Source organism: Hirundo rustica, chromosome 1 (assembly GCF_015227805.2).
Source record: "Hirundo rustica isolate bHirRus1 chromosome 1, bHirRus1.pri.v3, whole genome shotgun sequence".
NCBI classification, from domain to species: Eukaryota; Metazoa; Chordata; class Aves; order Passeriformes; family Hirundinidae; genus Hirundo; species Hirundo rustica.
The window spans coordinates 139,672,262-139,688,460 of NC_053450.1; the positions used below are offsets into that span (position 1 = coordinate 139,672,262).

The window sequence follows — 16,199 nt, forward strand, 5'->3', positions numbered from 1 at the left end:
GGAAAGTCCTAGAACAAACAAGTATTTTCTATCCAGCAGCTGAGCTGGTATATCACAGGTAATTTTTATGAGTGAGCATCGTGACCTCTTTTCCTAGTCAGGTTTAATTCTGAGTAATGAGTTTGCCAGATTAAATGCTTACAGATCATGTGTCACAATGGCACTTAGTTGTTCCAAAAGAATCTGCAAAACTGATTCCAAGGAGCTAACAAGAGCTGAGATGCATCTCAGATCATATTAAGTATCTCAAAGGTAGATGGTCTAGCACATGAGATAAGATAGGAAATTTTTGTGACATTTCTAAATAGGAAATAATACAATTTAGGCAGAAAAGCTTTTAAAATAGTTTTATTTTATTTTTATATTGCCACTGAAATCACAGAATATCATTTCCCAGAATGTAGTGAGCAGGAAAGAAATGGTGAACTACTCTACTTGGGTTGAATTCTTTTAAAAAACCTTCTGGTGTTGGTATAGAATTAAAAAAACCTCCAGGGTGTGCAATATGTCACTCATCCACTTTAGATTGAGTTTCTTAGTACTGTGTATAAATAACTGCTCTTTATTTTATATGCTGTTTTGGTTTTTTCAGTGCTATGTTTTCTTTCATGCAATTGTTTTTATTACTTGAAAGAATGGTTTAAATGTATTTGTATGTATTACCATCCATTAATCAAATAAAGAATCATGCATTTGTCTTTAGGTATTACCTCATCTGTTACAAAACAAATGATGATCCTCCAGTCAGCCCGGAGACCTGTGCTGCCATCTTGGAAAAAGCCCACCTTGACAACTGGGTTCTTGGAAAAACTAAAGTAAGTTTTTAATATGTTGTATCTTCATCATTCTAGTATGCCGTTGTTAACATATTAAACAATTTGTTTTCTCACCCATTTGGTTGGAGTACCTCTTGGTCTCTATTCTCTTTGAAAAGCAAAATCCTTAATATACACCAGGAATGTGTTGGCGACCCTTATCCCTGGACTCATTTTTCAAGACTTATGTGAGTTTCATGCTTGATAAAAACAATCTAGTGAATAAACAATGTTTTAGGTTTAAAATTGGGAAAAAGAAAAATTGAAGGTTCCAGATTTGGTTCACATTTATGTAATGTACATCAGATTTGCGAGGTTAACGAAACTGTCAGCCTTGTAGTTTTGAAAACAAATTTATAGTTACAGACTGAAGGTTTGCACTGGAACTTTAAAGAATCTTGCCCTAAAAAAAAATTAATAAGCACTAAAGATGCTGAAGAGAAGAGTAAGGTAAACTAATATCCCAAGCAATGAAAATGCTATCTCTAAGAATGGTCCCTTAGGTACTACAGCTGAAGGGTCTGTTCATCATTTGAAACCAACTCGTAACTCTTGTTGATATTAAATGGAACGAGTGAATAAAGGCCTGGGAAGGTAACTAAACCTTTTGTTTCTTTCTCTTTTTAAGGTATTCCTCAAATACTATCATGTGGAGCAGCTGAATTTAATGCGGAAGGAGACAGTTGATATGATTATTTTGATTCAAGCTTATGTCAGAGGATGGCTGGGTTCAAGGAGATACAAAAAGATAAAGGAACAAAGGGAACAAAGTGCTATTAAAATACAGTCAGGTAATAGCTTTAAAACATTTAACATTTTGCTTAAAGCTAGTGCACATGTACAGTTGAGAGATGAATGTGCATGATGGTTGTGGATTTTGCTCTTTTCCTGCTGCTTCATTTGACAAAATATCTTATCCTTGGTCATATCTGATCTTATGAAGAATAAATGTCTTTTAACCAGGTTATGACAATCTCTTTACTGAAATTACATTTATCAGTGTTACATTTAAAAGGCAATTTTAAGAATGGAAGGGTGTGATTGCACAGATGATACTTTTATTAATAATACTCTGGCATGCACTGACAACGTTGTATAATGTAATAATGAAAATAAAATATATTAACTGTCCTAGATAATAAGGCAAATTACCCTGTTGATGAAGGCATCAACTGGTTTTTTTTAATACTTTGAAACATAATCTTATTTTATATTCTAATTATCTTGTTTTATTTTCATTTATTTCATAACAAATTTACTCACCACAAAATGTATTTTTATGTAGATTTACTATTTGTACTTGTTTGCCATGTTTTTTGAAAGATAAAGCCTGCAAAATATTTATGAATATTTTAATGGAGGTCTGTAATTCCAGAATATTTTTATTCTTTCTTGTACCTAGTGGATTACCTAATTTTTAACATCTCTTTTCAGCTTACAGGGGGTTTGTTGCTCGTAAAGAATACAAAAATGCAAAGCATAATAAAAAAGTGGAAGAATATATTACCAAATTTCAAGCAAGTAAGAATTCTTTGCTTTCTTGGCTTTTAATGTGCTGTCCATACACAATATGTTGACCCAGATTCTCACCACACTGATTGGCTACATTCATTTGCATGGTCTGAGGTATAACTTATCTATTGTATGTCTATACACAGTGGTTGAAATGGGTCAGTATATTCTGTTACCTGTACCTCAGAATGGATTAGGCATTTTTGACTGCTGTGAAGTGGGATGCTCAAATGCCATAGCAAACCTTTCACTCCTAGTCTGAGATACTGAAGTACACGGCTGCCCAGCTATGGGTGTTGTTGAAACCCACACAACACTGTCTGCATATCATGTGTGTATGGGTGCTGCTCCATTAGGAATAGGGTTTGTTATGTATCAGTAATGTAATCAGGTTATATTCAGGAAGACTGCAAGCTGTAAATTTACTTATGTCTCTTTTTCTTTTGACGTTGCTTTGTTTGTCTTTTGCAGCCATAATGACCCTGGGCCCAGATGTTGCTATGGGACATCCCTTTTCCCTGCCTGTATTTTGTTCTCCCCTGTCCCTGCAGAGACATCCCCAAGCTAGACACAGTCTAGGCAGCTCTGAAATCAGGAGCATTACAGCTGGAGAGACACAGGACTGAGGGCCAGGTTGGATGGGGCTCTGAGCAACCTGGTCTAGCGGAAGGTGTCCCTGCCCATAGCGGCAGGGTTGGAACGAGATAACTTTGGGATCCCTTCCAGCCAAAACCATTATATGATTTTATGATTCTATAAAAATAGCTGTCACAAATCTGAACAACATTTTCAGTAATTACAAAGGTGGCAACCCAAATATAAGCTAGTGTTGCCAGTACGCAGGCTATCTGGATTTAAACAACCTCAGATATGCCTTCATGAGTATATACGACCACCAGTGTTGGTTTTAATCATTGTCAGATGTGTCTGTTAGTTGCATTGGGCCAGTGTGTACTGAAGATCACTTCATTGCAGTTGGTAGAACTTCATCAGCATAGAAAACAATCTAAAACCAGCATAAAATTCAGTAATGTGCCAAAAATTATTACATATCTGAATTTTGTCAATTATATTAGGATATTTACCAAATGCAAAAGGATAAATTTACCTCTTCACTACGTTGATGTCCCAAATGTTTCTTTTTGTCCGCCTTCTGTCATGTCTGCAGTTTCAACTTTTTCAGTGCAAAACAAGCCAAAACTAAAATGAAGTCCATTTTTACTTATCTCTCTCCATTTTCCCTCTTTTATTTCTAAAGCGATACAAAACTCCGTTTGCGATACAAAACTCCTTTTCCAGTTTATAAACAAAGCTTAGACAGCAACTATCTCATAACAAACTCCTCAAAAAACATTAGAAGTGAACCAGAATAGTCAAAAAAGATCAGATGCAGCTTGTGTTGGCATGTCCATTGATAACTTGGTTTGTTTCAAAATAACTCCTGTTGAGTTGCTTTGATAGAAAAATGGAAAGAGAACTGGCTCAGAAATCCAAGAAACTCAAAAAGTATTCCAAGTGCTTTACAATTTCCATTTTCCTAAAACCCTGTCAAACTGAATAGAAAATCCAGTTGTGCTACTTCTAATAAGTATTAGTATTTCTTTATTCTTTGTCAAGGTGTAATTTATGGCCATTTTATATGGTGCTTCTTACATTGATTGACTGCACATAGTGGAGCCCAAGCTGGTCTAAGTTATGAGTGGGGAATGCTAAAGCACATAAAACTTAGCACTAAGTTATATGAATGTGTTGGAGCAGACTGCTTAGTCTCCCTTCTTATTTTCAAGTGAGCTTGACCTTTTCACTGTGATGCAAAACACTCTCAGCAGAGTTGAAGAAAGAGTCCCGTATCTACCATGTCCACAGGGTATTTAAATCACCTGAATCCACTATATCCATTCTCTTGGTACTGCATTTGGAGTTAGAGTTCAACAGAAATATTTTGAAAAAACACTATGTTCTTTTTATTTTGCCAGGGATTAGCATATTTGTGCTGAATCCCTAGAACTGCAGATTTGTCCAAATCACAGCGCTGTGGAGACTGTGCCAATTCCCATTAGAAAATTATTTGCAAATTCAAAAGTTTTTGAAGCAACATTCTGAATGCAATTCAGTTTCTGACTTGGACACTTCAGTGTAGATGTCTAAATGTGATCTAGGTGTCAAACGGCTGTTCTAATCAGTAGAGCCTAGGGTCTGAATAATTTTATTCAAAATCAGTGAATGCTCAGCTCATTTGCCCTCATACTGGTATCTAGTGTTATTCGAGGTGCCCTGATTATCTTGTCTGGCCTCCAGCTTTCTTTCACCTGGTACACTCATGTACTTTTCCTGTCCAGAAAGTCCCATCTGTCCTGTTCTTTCTGCCAGCTCCACGTGGATGCCTTGCTATCCTGGAGCACTTCAGATGGCACCAGATACCAACATGCTGGCAACTGGCATCAAGGCCCCAGTACCTACATGGCTCAGGGAAGGCCCATGCTTGAGTCCTTATTTCTGGTTCAGGCCAGAAAATTAACCTTGTGCCTCCCACAAAGCACAAGTAGAGAGTTTCTCTGTCACAGTGCACCTGGTTACTGTGGAGCTTAGCACATCTTTCATGCTGAGCCTTTTCATTTTGAATAATGAGTCTTTGCAGAAGGAGCATGAGCTGAGTCTTCTGTAACTGCTGAGCTATACAATTCTCAGTTTCTCTCTGATCTACTGAACGTTCAGCTAATTCCAAGCCTGTGCCAGTTGACAGCTTGGTAATCTCTATAGGCTGATAATCAGGCATTTCCCATGGAAATGAAAGACAGAGTCAAATCAATTGCCTGAATCAGGCAAGGCAGGTACATTAAGCTCAGAGTGCTGTGTTCTAGAGACAGTTCTATAGCTCTGTGCTTCTGTTCTATTTTTCATCTTCCTATATTTTCTTTATTCCAAAAAATTTGAAGAAAGAGCTTGTTTCCTCATGTAGAATAGGTACATCTTTCTGAAATCTCAAAAAGGTTTTATGGCAGTCATTTCCGATGAAACATAATCATAATAGGCACCCTGGTCTGTATTTCCTTATTAGCTTTTGTTTAATGTTGTTAGCATTTGACTGTCTGAAATGTGTGTGACACCCATTGCTTGTTGCCTAAGGTTGTTTTGCATTACAATTTGTATCAGTTGCCAGAGGATACTTACTCAGGAAGAAGAGAAAAGAACTAACTGAAACAAGAAACAAAGCAGCAGTAACAATTCAGTCTCACTACAGGGGATATAAGGAGAGGAAGGTCTTCAAAAGCAGGAGGTAGTGTTCTTTTCTCTTATGTCAATCAAATGTGTCCCTTTACAGTAATTACAGTCATTGAATAACAACAAGATAAGACTTAAGCAAATGAGGATTATTCTAGGTATGTATGCAGAAGTAATGTATATTTATGTGAAGGTTTTTAATGGCAGTAGCCAATTTTCTCATCTTTTCAAGTCCAAGGAATAAAGGTACATCTGTGAGAAAGATCAACAATACTGTACCTACCTGTAATGTCAGTGTAATCTATAGATGAGTCTCTTTGGAATTAGCTCATAATAAAAAATGTTCAGGCAAGAGCATGATAGATATCTGCAAGGAACTGTTCTCATTTTAAGTCACTGTTTGAGATAAGCAAAGGTGATGACAGAGGAAACACAGAATACCTTTAGGATTGTGTGTATTTTTACATTCTTGAGATGCTAAAAGGTTTATGCCTTATGTTTTTGTTAACATTTAAATTAATTCTTTACTGTTTCATCAGCTTTCACACAACCTAGATTGTCTTCCTGACAATTTTCTGTAAAGTTTAACAGGGATGTCCCTTTTAACTTAAGAGATGGTGACGTTGATGATAATAATATATTCCCTTTTCACTTTAAGAGAAAAAAAATAATAAAATAATCAAAATATAATAATAATAATAATAATAATAATAATAATAATAATAATAATAACAACAACAACAACATACACTGCTGTCTTTAATTCCATCTGTATGCACTAAATATCTCCCATGTTGCAATGTATCAAATTGCCAATTAGTACGTAAAGACCACCAAAGATAGTTGTAAGGTTGTCTCTATTCTTCATCTCCTTCGTCTGAAATTTTTGCCCAAAACTCTGTTCTATTCAGGGAATCACTTAGGAAGCACGGAACTGAAAATGCAGCAACCATTAGCAAGAAGGAAAATTATGAAGAACTTCAAGATCCTGAGGAAAGTCCAGCTGAAGTGGAAAGTGCCCTCCCTAGAACAGAAGAAGAAGCAGCTGCCATAGCAGAGGACGAATTATCTGCTGTAGAATTTCTTGAAGCACAACTGCAGCCAGCTCAAAATGATACACTGGAAGAAGGGGCAAGTGAGGAGACTCAAGATGAACCTGATGCTATCACTGACAGCAAGTGCTCTGGGTACAGTGACACAAGGAATGTAGAGGAGCAACAGCAAACATCTACTGAAGGAGAGGCAGCTTCTGTGAAGCAGAACCTGGCAGTAGAAGAGGTTAATGAAGAAGAGGACTCTTTGGAAGAGTTAACCAGCAAATCTTCTGTCAAAACCTCAGCTGAACCTAGATCCCAGCAAGAGCAAGACAATCAAGACACGCTCAATGCAGACTGGCAAAATCAAGAATCGGCTGTGGTGCAGCCGGGGACCGACAGGGATGTGGAAAGAAACCACCTAAAGCATGAAGCAGCGATGCCTACAGGAGGTAAAGGAATCACAAGAAAAGAGTCACTAAGAAGAGGGTCATGGAAGCAAGCTGAGGCAGAAAAACAAGGTTCAGAAGACAAAGAGAAAGCAGCTGTGGTAATTCAGAGCAATTACCGGGGTTACAGAAGAAGGGGACAGCTCAGAAAAGAAGGGAAACTACCTTGCAAAAGTCAAGAGAAAACGATAAAGGAGCCAACAGAAGCAATGCACGTTCAAAATAACAGTCCCCAAACAACAAAAGGTAGGGAAAGCACCAGTACAGAGGTTGAAGACTCTAAGACACTGAAGGGGGACTCAGAGAAAGAGGCTTGTGATTTGGCAGCCTTTTCACGACAGGTAAGAAGCTTGTAAGCAATGTAAGTGGAGCATAATACTCCGAGCAGTGACAGAATGGCAAAGTTATTTTACTGACTTCTATGGCATCAAGGTGTTACTCTCTAAGACAGAGATTTTGTAATGTGTGTTCTATAAAAATGTATATTTTGGTTTGCGAGACAAAATAGCCTTTTCTGGAAGGAGGAAAAGTCAGAGTACTGGCAAAAATAATGTTAATCTGATATAAGTTAAATGCAGAAGCTGTGCCTTTCAAATGTTTGTTTACCCATCAATGTCCCTAATTCAGTACACTTGTGAAATGTCCCTGTAAATGAAACTAAAGTTGCTGTGCCAATGTCGGAGACTTGCACCTGTGCAGAGAAGTATGCCTACAGCTCTAGAAGCTATCTTGCAATAGCAATGCACCAGCTGCCCACATGTGTGAATCAATAAGAAGGAGCTGTAGGACTGGACTGCAGTGTTGAGTTTCCTTTGTGTCTTTTTTTCCCATCTTCATTTTTTTCAAGTGATGAGGAGGTAAATGTGGTAGGGATGTGCACTGCAGTCGATGGAGCAATACCTTTTAAATGAATTCTCTAATCCTCTATTTTACCTTTGATCCTTGGAACATGTATACTTATTTCTATAATAATGTAAAAATATATTTTTCAGATATCAAAATTATCTGAAGATTACTTAGCATTGCAGCAAAAACTGAATGAAATGATATTGTCCCATCAGCTGAGACCAGTGATGATGTCCAAAGATAAGCAAGCTAATGGCCGGCTTTCTTCTCATGTTTGTCAGTCAGGTAATGTTTAACTGTACTGTTGGCAGAATTTTCATTTGTAAACAGGACTGACAAGAAGCTACTCCTGGTCATGTCAGGGAGCGAGTAGATGAGTTAATTTCAGCTGCTTATGTTACTCTGGCTGTATATTTTTGTACTAAGCCCCTAGCAGTACATATCTGGAACACACTTTCCAAAGACCCAAAGCAGGTTGGGATTTATGTCTTTACCGTTTTTCTTAGTATTTTGTTTCAGTGCTGCGTAGGATTGCTGAATGAATCTTTGTGAGACCTGGACACACAATCTCTAGAAATACCTTTATTTGGTAAAAATTTCATATTGGCTCTTGTTAACTCAGGTGTCCCTCAACTATTGGTAGGATATGGGACTATGCTTGCAAAAGAAAAGAGTTTTTTAGGTAGTATGTCAAACAATTTACTAAAGTCTATGACATATATGCTGAGTGAATTTTTAGCTACCCACAGATGTAACTGAAGTCATTCAAAACCTGTAACTACTACCCATGTTGGTGGGTATGTCCTTAAAATTGCATATCAAGTTTTATTAATATTCAGCATCCATCTAAATTCATGCACTCAAGAGAGCATGATCTCTAGAAATACACTCCAGAGTTTTTTATATTCCAGTTAAAATGGGCAGTGAAGATTCCCAAAATGCAAACATGCTTGGAGCAGCTTGGGTGGCAGTGGGGAAGAGTACTGGGAGTATAAAGAGGATATGAGATTTTGAGCATGTAGGTCATTAAGACCTGTTCTCCACCAGAAGGACACCAAAGAACTGACAGAGATGCACAGGCCTCTTCTGGAATAGATGTAACAGGGAATTTCTCAGCTCATGTCCTGGGCTGCAGGTGGAGGAAGATGAGGGCAGATGTGGCAGATAACAGGCTGTGTCTCCATTTGTGTGGCAGGGCTCATGTGAGCTCACTGCCTCTGGGGAAGAGCTGGGAATAAGATCTAGGACTGTCTCTCACTGCCCAGAGCTAGTTGTGCTATTTTCATTACAACATTGTGGATTCGGTTGTCACGTGTGATGAAACTTCCTTCTCTTCCCATGAGTACATTGAAAAGATCTTAAAGTACTTCAATCCTACTTTTGAGTCCTCTCAAATGGGAAAACTGATAAAATGAGGGCTTGGTATTTACACCTCTAAGTGTAAACTGGCTGCTGGTAGGTAATCTGTATAGTTCAGCCTGTTTCCAAGACCAAAGTCTGCAAGAGAAAAGAAATGGGAAATGGAAAACCAAGTGCCAAGACCTTTCATTAAAGACAGAAGAAGGTTTGTGATTGTCATTAATGGTCTTGTATTGAGTTCTCTGCTAAATACTGCTGATTTTTTGACAAGATAAACATGAGAAATTAAAAATGTATGCTTTGGAAAATACTCTTGGTTCTAACACATTTTTCAACAGAAGCTAGAGAAAAGTGGTAGATAGAGGGAAAGGGAATATACAAATCCCTGTTTTATCAGATAAAGATCTCATCACTTGCACAAGTGAACCAAGTGCAAACGTACCAATATGTTCCTGCCATATGCAAAATGCAGTGAAGTCTACCCTTCACACTGCTATTAATTTAAGTAGCTTTGCAGGAGACAAAAATCTGCCAGGGTTTGTCACCTGTGCATCCAACCCTGCCTAAGGGGGTGACCAGTCAGCCACTTCACCTCCCTTTATCTCTGAAAATGTCGCACTGCTGTAAAACCCTGTAGTGCCACAGTGCAGAAGTTTTCCAGTGGTAAAGCTGTCCACTGAAAGACCTTTCTTGGTATGGAGTGTGAACTTTCTTTTTCTACACTTGAACATAATTTACATGACAGGAAAACTGTTTCTTTGCCAGCTATGACCAATGCACAAAATAGTGAAGACAGTACACTGCAGTAATTCCACAGTTTGCCTTTAAGCCAGCTGGAAACTGGCTTTATCACAAAGCTGCACTGTCTTAAGTAGATGTTTATTATAGCAAATATGATCTAGCTAGATGCAGAGAATATTTAAGTAACAATATACCTGTGTTCAGTTCATTTAAGCTGTACTGTCTAAAACACAGGAGTTATCAACATTCTGGATTATTGTATTTTCTTCCTCTATGCCATATAGTAAAATGTGTACAAAACCCCCAAAGATTTGAGGTAAGGTCCTGCAGATGGTCGTGCTGAAGTGAAGCAGGTAGACAAGGTGATCTTATTAACAGAGAGGAACTTTCCTGTCTACCTGCCTATATTATGTGTTACTGTAGGATTTATGCACACTCATTTACAGAAGGATATGCTTTTACTGCAGCTTTCCCTCTATGGCTGCTTTTCCTGTCCTACTCTTATGAAGGCAGGGGTTGTTGAGCTTTAGTTGTTCTTTAAATCATGTGGTATTTACGTATTTGTAATTATGTTGGTCATTTACATTTATTTACATTTTTTCATCAGCTTCACTAGTTTTGTATGTTGTTTTACAGCTATGGCACGTGAATTATATTTTATAGCTAGATATGAGAGCTTGGCTGCCTTTGTTTGTGGGTAGGTGGCCGTTGTGCAATAACAACTTACCACTTCCTCTGATAAAATATTATATTACATTTGCTACCCACAGAAGGGGAAGAACTGAGGGGCAGCTGATGACATACTGTGACAAATGTTCACATTTTTTAAATGGTTTGCTTGTTTGTTTGTTTTTAATAAAAATGCAAAACTTGCTGTTAAAGGAACATCTGAGCAAAAGGTTGATTTAATCTTAAATCCACAAGGTTAAGTTGTTCTTAAATTAGTTTCTTCATATTTATAAAATGCATAAGGCAAGCTGCACAAGGTCCTGGAATAAACAAAATTCCCTGTGGCTAGAATCTCCGAGTAGGTTATATTTGCTTCTTACGTGCTTTCAGCCAAATGTAATAGCTGCACCCCAGAACTGTACCCTTGGACTGCTAGTGAGCCTTGGGTTGCTGTGGTGTCAGAATGCACAAATGGCTGCTGTCAAATTTTTTGAGATCAAAGCCTGAAGTGAGGGGAACTTGATCATTATTGGAGGAATTCTTTTCATAGGGTTTTTTTGTTGTTTTTTTTTTTTCCCCCAGATGAATCATAGTGCTCATCCCTCTACTTATTAAATGACAGTTCAAGTACAAAATCTCAGGAAGAGAATTTTCTATATTTAGAATGAAATTTACATGGTATGAGGAACCCCAATGCAGCTGAGGACATTTTCAACTAAATGATGCAATGAGACAGGGTTTTCATCCAGGATTCCTCCTGCTGTAGGCTGTCAAAGCACTATTTACAGGAATTTAATGGGCAGGCTTTGCAAGGAAAAGGGAGCCTGTGTAGCACCGGGTGAGCACAGCAGTATTCACCAGCCAGACTTTCTTCATTGCGAGTGAGTAGTCAGACAGGGAGTACTGAGGTGTGGGACTGGAGAAAAACAGGGTAGGCCAGCACCGCTGGCTGGTGGTTCTTGGCTACAGGAGTGGTCCTTTGGACACCACATAGCCAGGATGTAGAAGATCTGTGCTGGGAGTTGCTCAGATCCATGAAGAGCATAAGATCTGCGAGGCTGTGGAAGTGGAATACATCCATTTTTCTTAAATATCCTCTCTTAAAAAGCAGCAATCCCAGGTCACCAGACTCAGAGAAATGAGAGGTGCTGTAGCAAGTCCAGAGAAGGGCAACAAAGCTGGTGAAGGGTCTGGAGCACAAGTCCGATCAGGAGCAGCTGAGGGAGCTGGGGTTGTTTAACCTGGAGAAAAGGAGGCTCAGGGGTGACCTTATTGCTCTACAACTGCCTGAAAGGAGAGTGCAGCCAGGTGTGGGTTTAGCCTCTTCTCCCAGGTGACCATTGATAGGACAAGAGGACATGGTCTCAAGCTGCACCAGGGGAGGCTCAGGCTAGACACCAGGAGAAATTTCTTCACTAAAAGAGTTGTTAAGCATTGGAATGGATTTCCCAAGGAGGTGATGGAGTCACCATCCTTGGAGGTGTTTAAGAAACAGCTGGACATGGCACTTCATGCTGTGGTCTACCTGGAAAGGTGGTCAAGCCACCTTGATCTTAGAGGTCTTTTCCAATGTTTATTATTCTGTGATTCTGTATTAGTGTCAGCCAGAGACTGAAACTGCTTCCCTCAGTGAGGCTGTGGGATTTAGGCATGAGAGATCAAACACGGTCAACCTCTGCTGTACACAATCTGAAAGTTCTCAGTCTCTTGCTGTTTCTTCTTCTAGGTCCGTGCCAGAGTAATCCCTCTGGTTTTTTTCCAGATTACTAAGAATTTGCAGCCATCAGCCATAATTTCCAAATTTGGCTGTGTTAAACATCCCATGAGTGAAAAATATCTAAAATTTATTAACCAGAATGTTGAAAAGCAGTGCTCTTCTTGGTCCAAATTACAAACTTGAGTAGTTACATCCTCAGGCTGTGTACAATTAGAACAGTAAAAAGGTATGCACATAAATGTTGTAAGCAGTAATACCTGTTATCTTCTCATTATCAAGTCCGGGAACTCCAGTTGCTGTATTTCCATTTTTACTGATTATTTTCAATTCCCTCTAAAAACCCTATACAATTACTGCTTTTCCTCATGTTTTTCTTCCTGCTTAATTCTGAGTCTGGCTTTATACTTCTGTCTCCATAAGATGTGGAACAGCTCTAAATCAAGCATGTAACATTTCACTTAAATGACCTGAAGATGGCTTTGCCTGTTTCTCCAGGTGGCTTAATAAGTAGAGACCTTTGGTCCCTTAGATATTTATCACAGCTGTAACCACACTATTTCTCCAGTCTTCAGTACAAAATCTGTTGTAAGTCATAGTTAATTTACATTAGCCTCCATGGACGTTGATTCCTCAAGATTGCTGTCTTTCAAGCTTATCATTGTATCAGAATGTACAAACAGTTCAACCTAAAGGGCTGTTGATACTGACTCATCTTTATTCAAACATTTCTTGCTCATCCTTGTATGTTTCAAGCACATGCAGCTCTCTTCAGGTCCTGGAGTTTGTGGTGGTGTTCAGGATACACATACATATTGAATACACTTTTCGGTGTATTTGGATCTTTCAGTGAGGGCCGAGTATGAAAGTATTAATTTGTTGTAGAATTGAGTGTGTGTGCAACTTAGGTAGGAACATTTGCAGCAGTGCTAAATGAGCTAGCTGAGATACTGATACAAATAAAGAATTTTTCTTAGATTTACTAAACCTTCTTGAATGTTATCTGGCAGCCACACTGTTCATGTGCCTTTCCTGACTATTAACTCTGTATTTCATTCATCCATTTCAATCTGTCTTTCTCCTGGTAAACCCTTCAGGGAATATCTGTGTTGCATCAAAGTTTCCAGTTTCTCCTACACATTGCTCCTAAGGCATGTGTCCCAGCACTGACAGCAGCTCTCCAGGCAGATCCAACAGCAAGGTGTGGGCTAGCAGCAGAGATGGGAGTCTCAGCACAGCCCTCCAGTCCTTACCTCTGCTAATGACTAACTAGGATGTAACTTTAAGCAAGTCTCCTTGTGTCTTTGTGCATGGTATTTACCCTTTTAGTAGGATAGGGATGGTAGTGCTAACCTGGCATTTCCAGAGCACTTTAACAGCTACTGTGTGAATGATTTTTGTACCAGTGTTGTAAAATATCAATTTAAATTACTGTTAGAGGGGAAACAAGTTTTCTTTTTACATAGAAAGCATATGGCCAGATCTTGCTAGAGATACTTGGAAGTATTAAGTAAAAATAAGCTACAAGAGACTTTATTATGGAGAGACTGGACTTCAATAAAAACATTTTCTTTGTAATGGAATACAGAAGCAACATAATTGCCCTCTTAATAAGTGAATTATTTCACTTCTCCTTTCTGCTTCATTGCCTGCTGCAGAAAGGTACAGGCCATCTGGAAAACAAGCACATCAAACTCACCATTTATCAGGCTTGTGTATTTAATTTTCACCCCAACCTTTAATTTTACTAAGTAAATTATTTCTGTATTTATGAGAAATTAATAAAAAAGCAAATTTTACTTTGTATTATCCAATACAAGTAACTACCGTATCTACTGAATTTCGGTAGCAATGAACATGCAAATCTAAGTGCAAAAGGAAATAACAGCTTCACTTTCTGGTGAAACAAAGAAAGCAAAACCTTACTGTGTAATTTGGAGGCAAAACTCAGAAATGCCTTTTCAGCCTTATATTCAGTTTTAAAAAGGAATGATGAAGGTCTAAGCTTAGAAAGCTGCCTGCCCCAACATGATACTTCTTTCCCCTCAATTCTTTTGCACTGCTTATACATATGTACAACACAAGAGCTTAACAACTTTTTTTTTTTTTTTTACTGAAACCTTTATCATTGTCAAAATGGTATTTTTTGAACACAAGAAGTATACAAGTAATTTCAGTTGGAATAACTGTAATCTAGAATACAATAATGCTTTATCTGTTTGACATTGATGAATTAAATAATGTAACAGCATACAGAGTGATAAATTCTTAGGGGACAGTAAAAAATCTTTAGGCATAATGAGAGCTTTTTCACTGGGATTTTCCTAGAGCCCCCCAAATTGGCTTTTTTTTTTTTTTTTTTCCAGATTTTCTTGCAGTCATGATCTCTGACAAAATTTTTGAAAATGTCCTACAGACAGGGTGTTAGGTGTTTCTATTCAACGGCACCAAATTTTAAGGGATTTTTTTTTAAGGTAATGTTTCCACTTTGGACTCCTATTGTGTTTAAAAATAAAATAGGGAAGACATGCCTCTTCTCTCAAACAAATGGAAAGTCAGATGATTCTAGGTAGCCCATTTGAAATGCAGCAAGGTAGCAACAGCCCACATTAAGAGCCAAGTCAAGCCTGCTGTACCTATTGAAATCAAGGAATGTCACTTATATTTACTACAGGTTACTGAAATGAATTTATTGCATCTGAAATTAATTGTTTAACATGAATGATCTGTAACCTGGCTTAGAGAACCATTGTTCTCTTAGGTGCAAAATGTTAAAAAAGATACTTGTTCGTTTATTACAGAAGCAGCAGTCTGCATTTCAGATAAGAAACTAAAACAGTAAATGTAATCATTATCCAACTACAATTTAAATTAACATTATTCATTCTGGCTCCTCTGTATACCCATGACCTTTACAAGCCTTTATTTATCACACGTAGCAAAAAACTTAAACAGATAATTTTGCAGGAGTCGAGACTGATGTATTGCTGATCGTTTCTCATTTTAAATTATAGTGCTACCTGCTTAATTAAAAAGATGTCTGCTGTACATGGGAGAGTTGTTTTTTATAATGTAAAAGGGTTTCTGATGGTCATAGGGGAACAAAATGGTAAAGTCACTTCATGTGGAAGTGGATTCTATCAGCAAAACACACTTTAGTAATTCAGTGGGATTTAGATCCCCATCCCAATCTCATAGTATATTCATTTATGAATAAGAAGATGTTTTTTCTCATGGATTGTCCTTAGTATATCTGTGATGGGACAAGGGCAAGATCAAACCTCCCTGGATAATACAAGACACCTTAGACACTCAGTTCACTGTGCTGTGGCTTCATTCACTACCTATATGTGTCTTTATGACCCATCTCTGCCACTGGTGTTCTGCTGTGTGCAACTCCCTGCTCCTTCATCATGAAGGAACTGCTGTTAACTTTTTCTATAGCTGAAGGGAAGGAGACCAGGCTCACCAGGCTGTACATTTGTGGTCTCTTGTCCCTCCAGGGCCAGTTCTGTGGTCTTCCTAGGCATTAGGAACCCTGCACTCTGTGTTGTCTCCGGCACAAATGACCTATGAACCCAAGCAGCCCTGTCTCTTAGCACTGAATTGCATATAGATTTTCAACAAGCAAATACCCAAGATATTTTTCTACTTCTCTGTGTGCCAGCCAATGCAATCTGCAAGTCAGTGTCTAACTCTGAACTGGGAGACTACCAGGGGACAGTAGTTCCATTTCGTGTTAAAATCTTGATTTCATTTCTATTAGAGTGAAGGCATTTTTCACATGTTTGCAGAAAGTTTTTTGTAGAACTAGAGACCAGAATCTGAGTACACTAAC

General features: G+C 38.2%; 1 protein-coding gene across 3 annotated transcripts in view; it reads left to right on the plus strand.

Moving 5' to 3' along the window:
- Positions 1 to 16,199, plus strand: part of MYO3A (myosin IIIA) — a 108,237-nt gene that overhangs the window by 83,757 nt on the left and 8,281 nt on the right. The window contains exons 25-30 of one of the 3 annotated variants that reach the window (XM_040080173.2): positions 704 to 815; positions 1,444 to 1,606; positions 2,250 to 2,336; positions 5,481 to 5,604; positions 6,461 to 7,373; positions 8,025 to 8,163. In XM_040080173.2, coding sequence (XP_039936107.1) covers positions 704 to 815; positions 1,444 to 1,606; positions 2,250 to 2,336; positions 5,481 to 5,604; positions 6,461 to 7,373; positions 8,025 to 8,163 — 1,538 coding nt within the window. The remainder of the gene's footprint in view (positions 1 to 703; positions 816 to 1,443; positions 1,607 to 2,249; positions 2,337 to 5,480; positions 5,605 to 6,460; positions 7,374 to 8,024; positions 8,164 to 16,199) is intronic. The other 2 variants (XM_040080184.2, XR_005703336.1) reach the window with 2 other exon arrangements.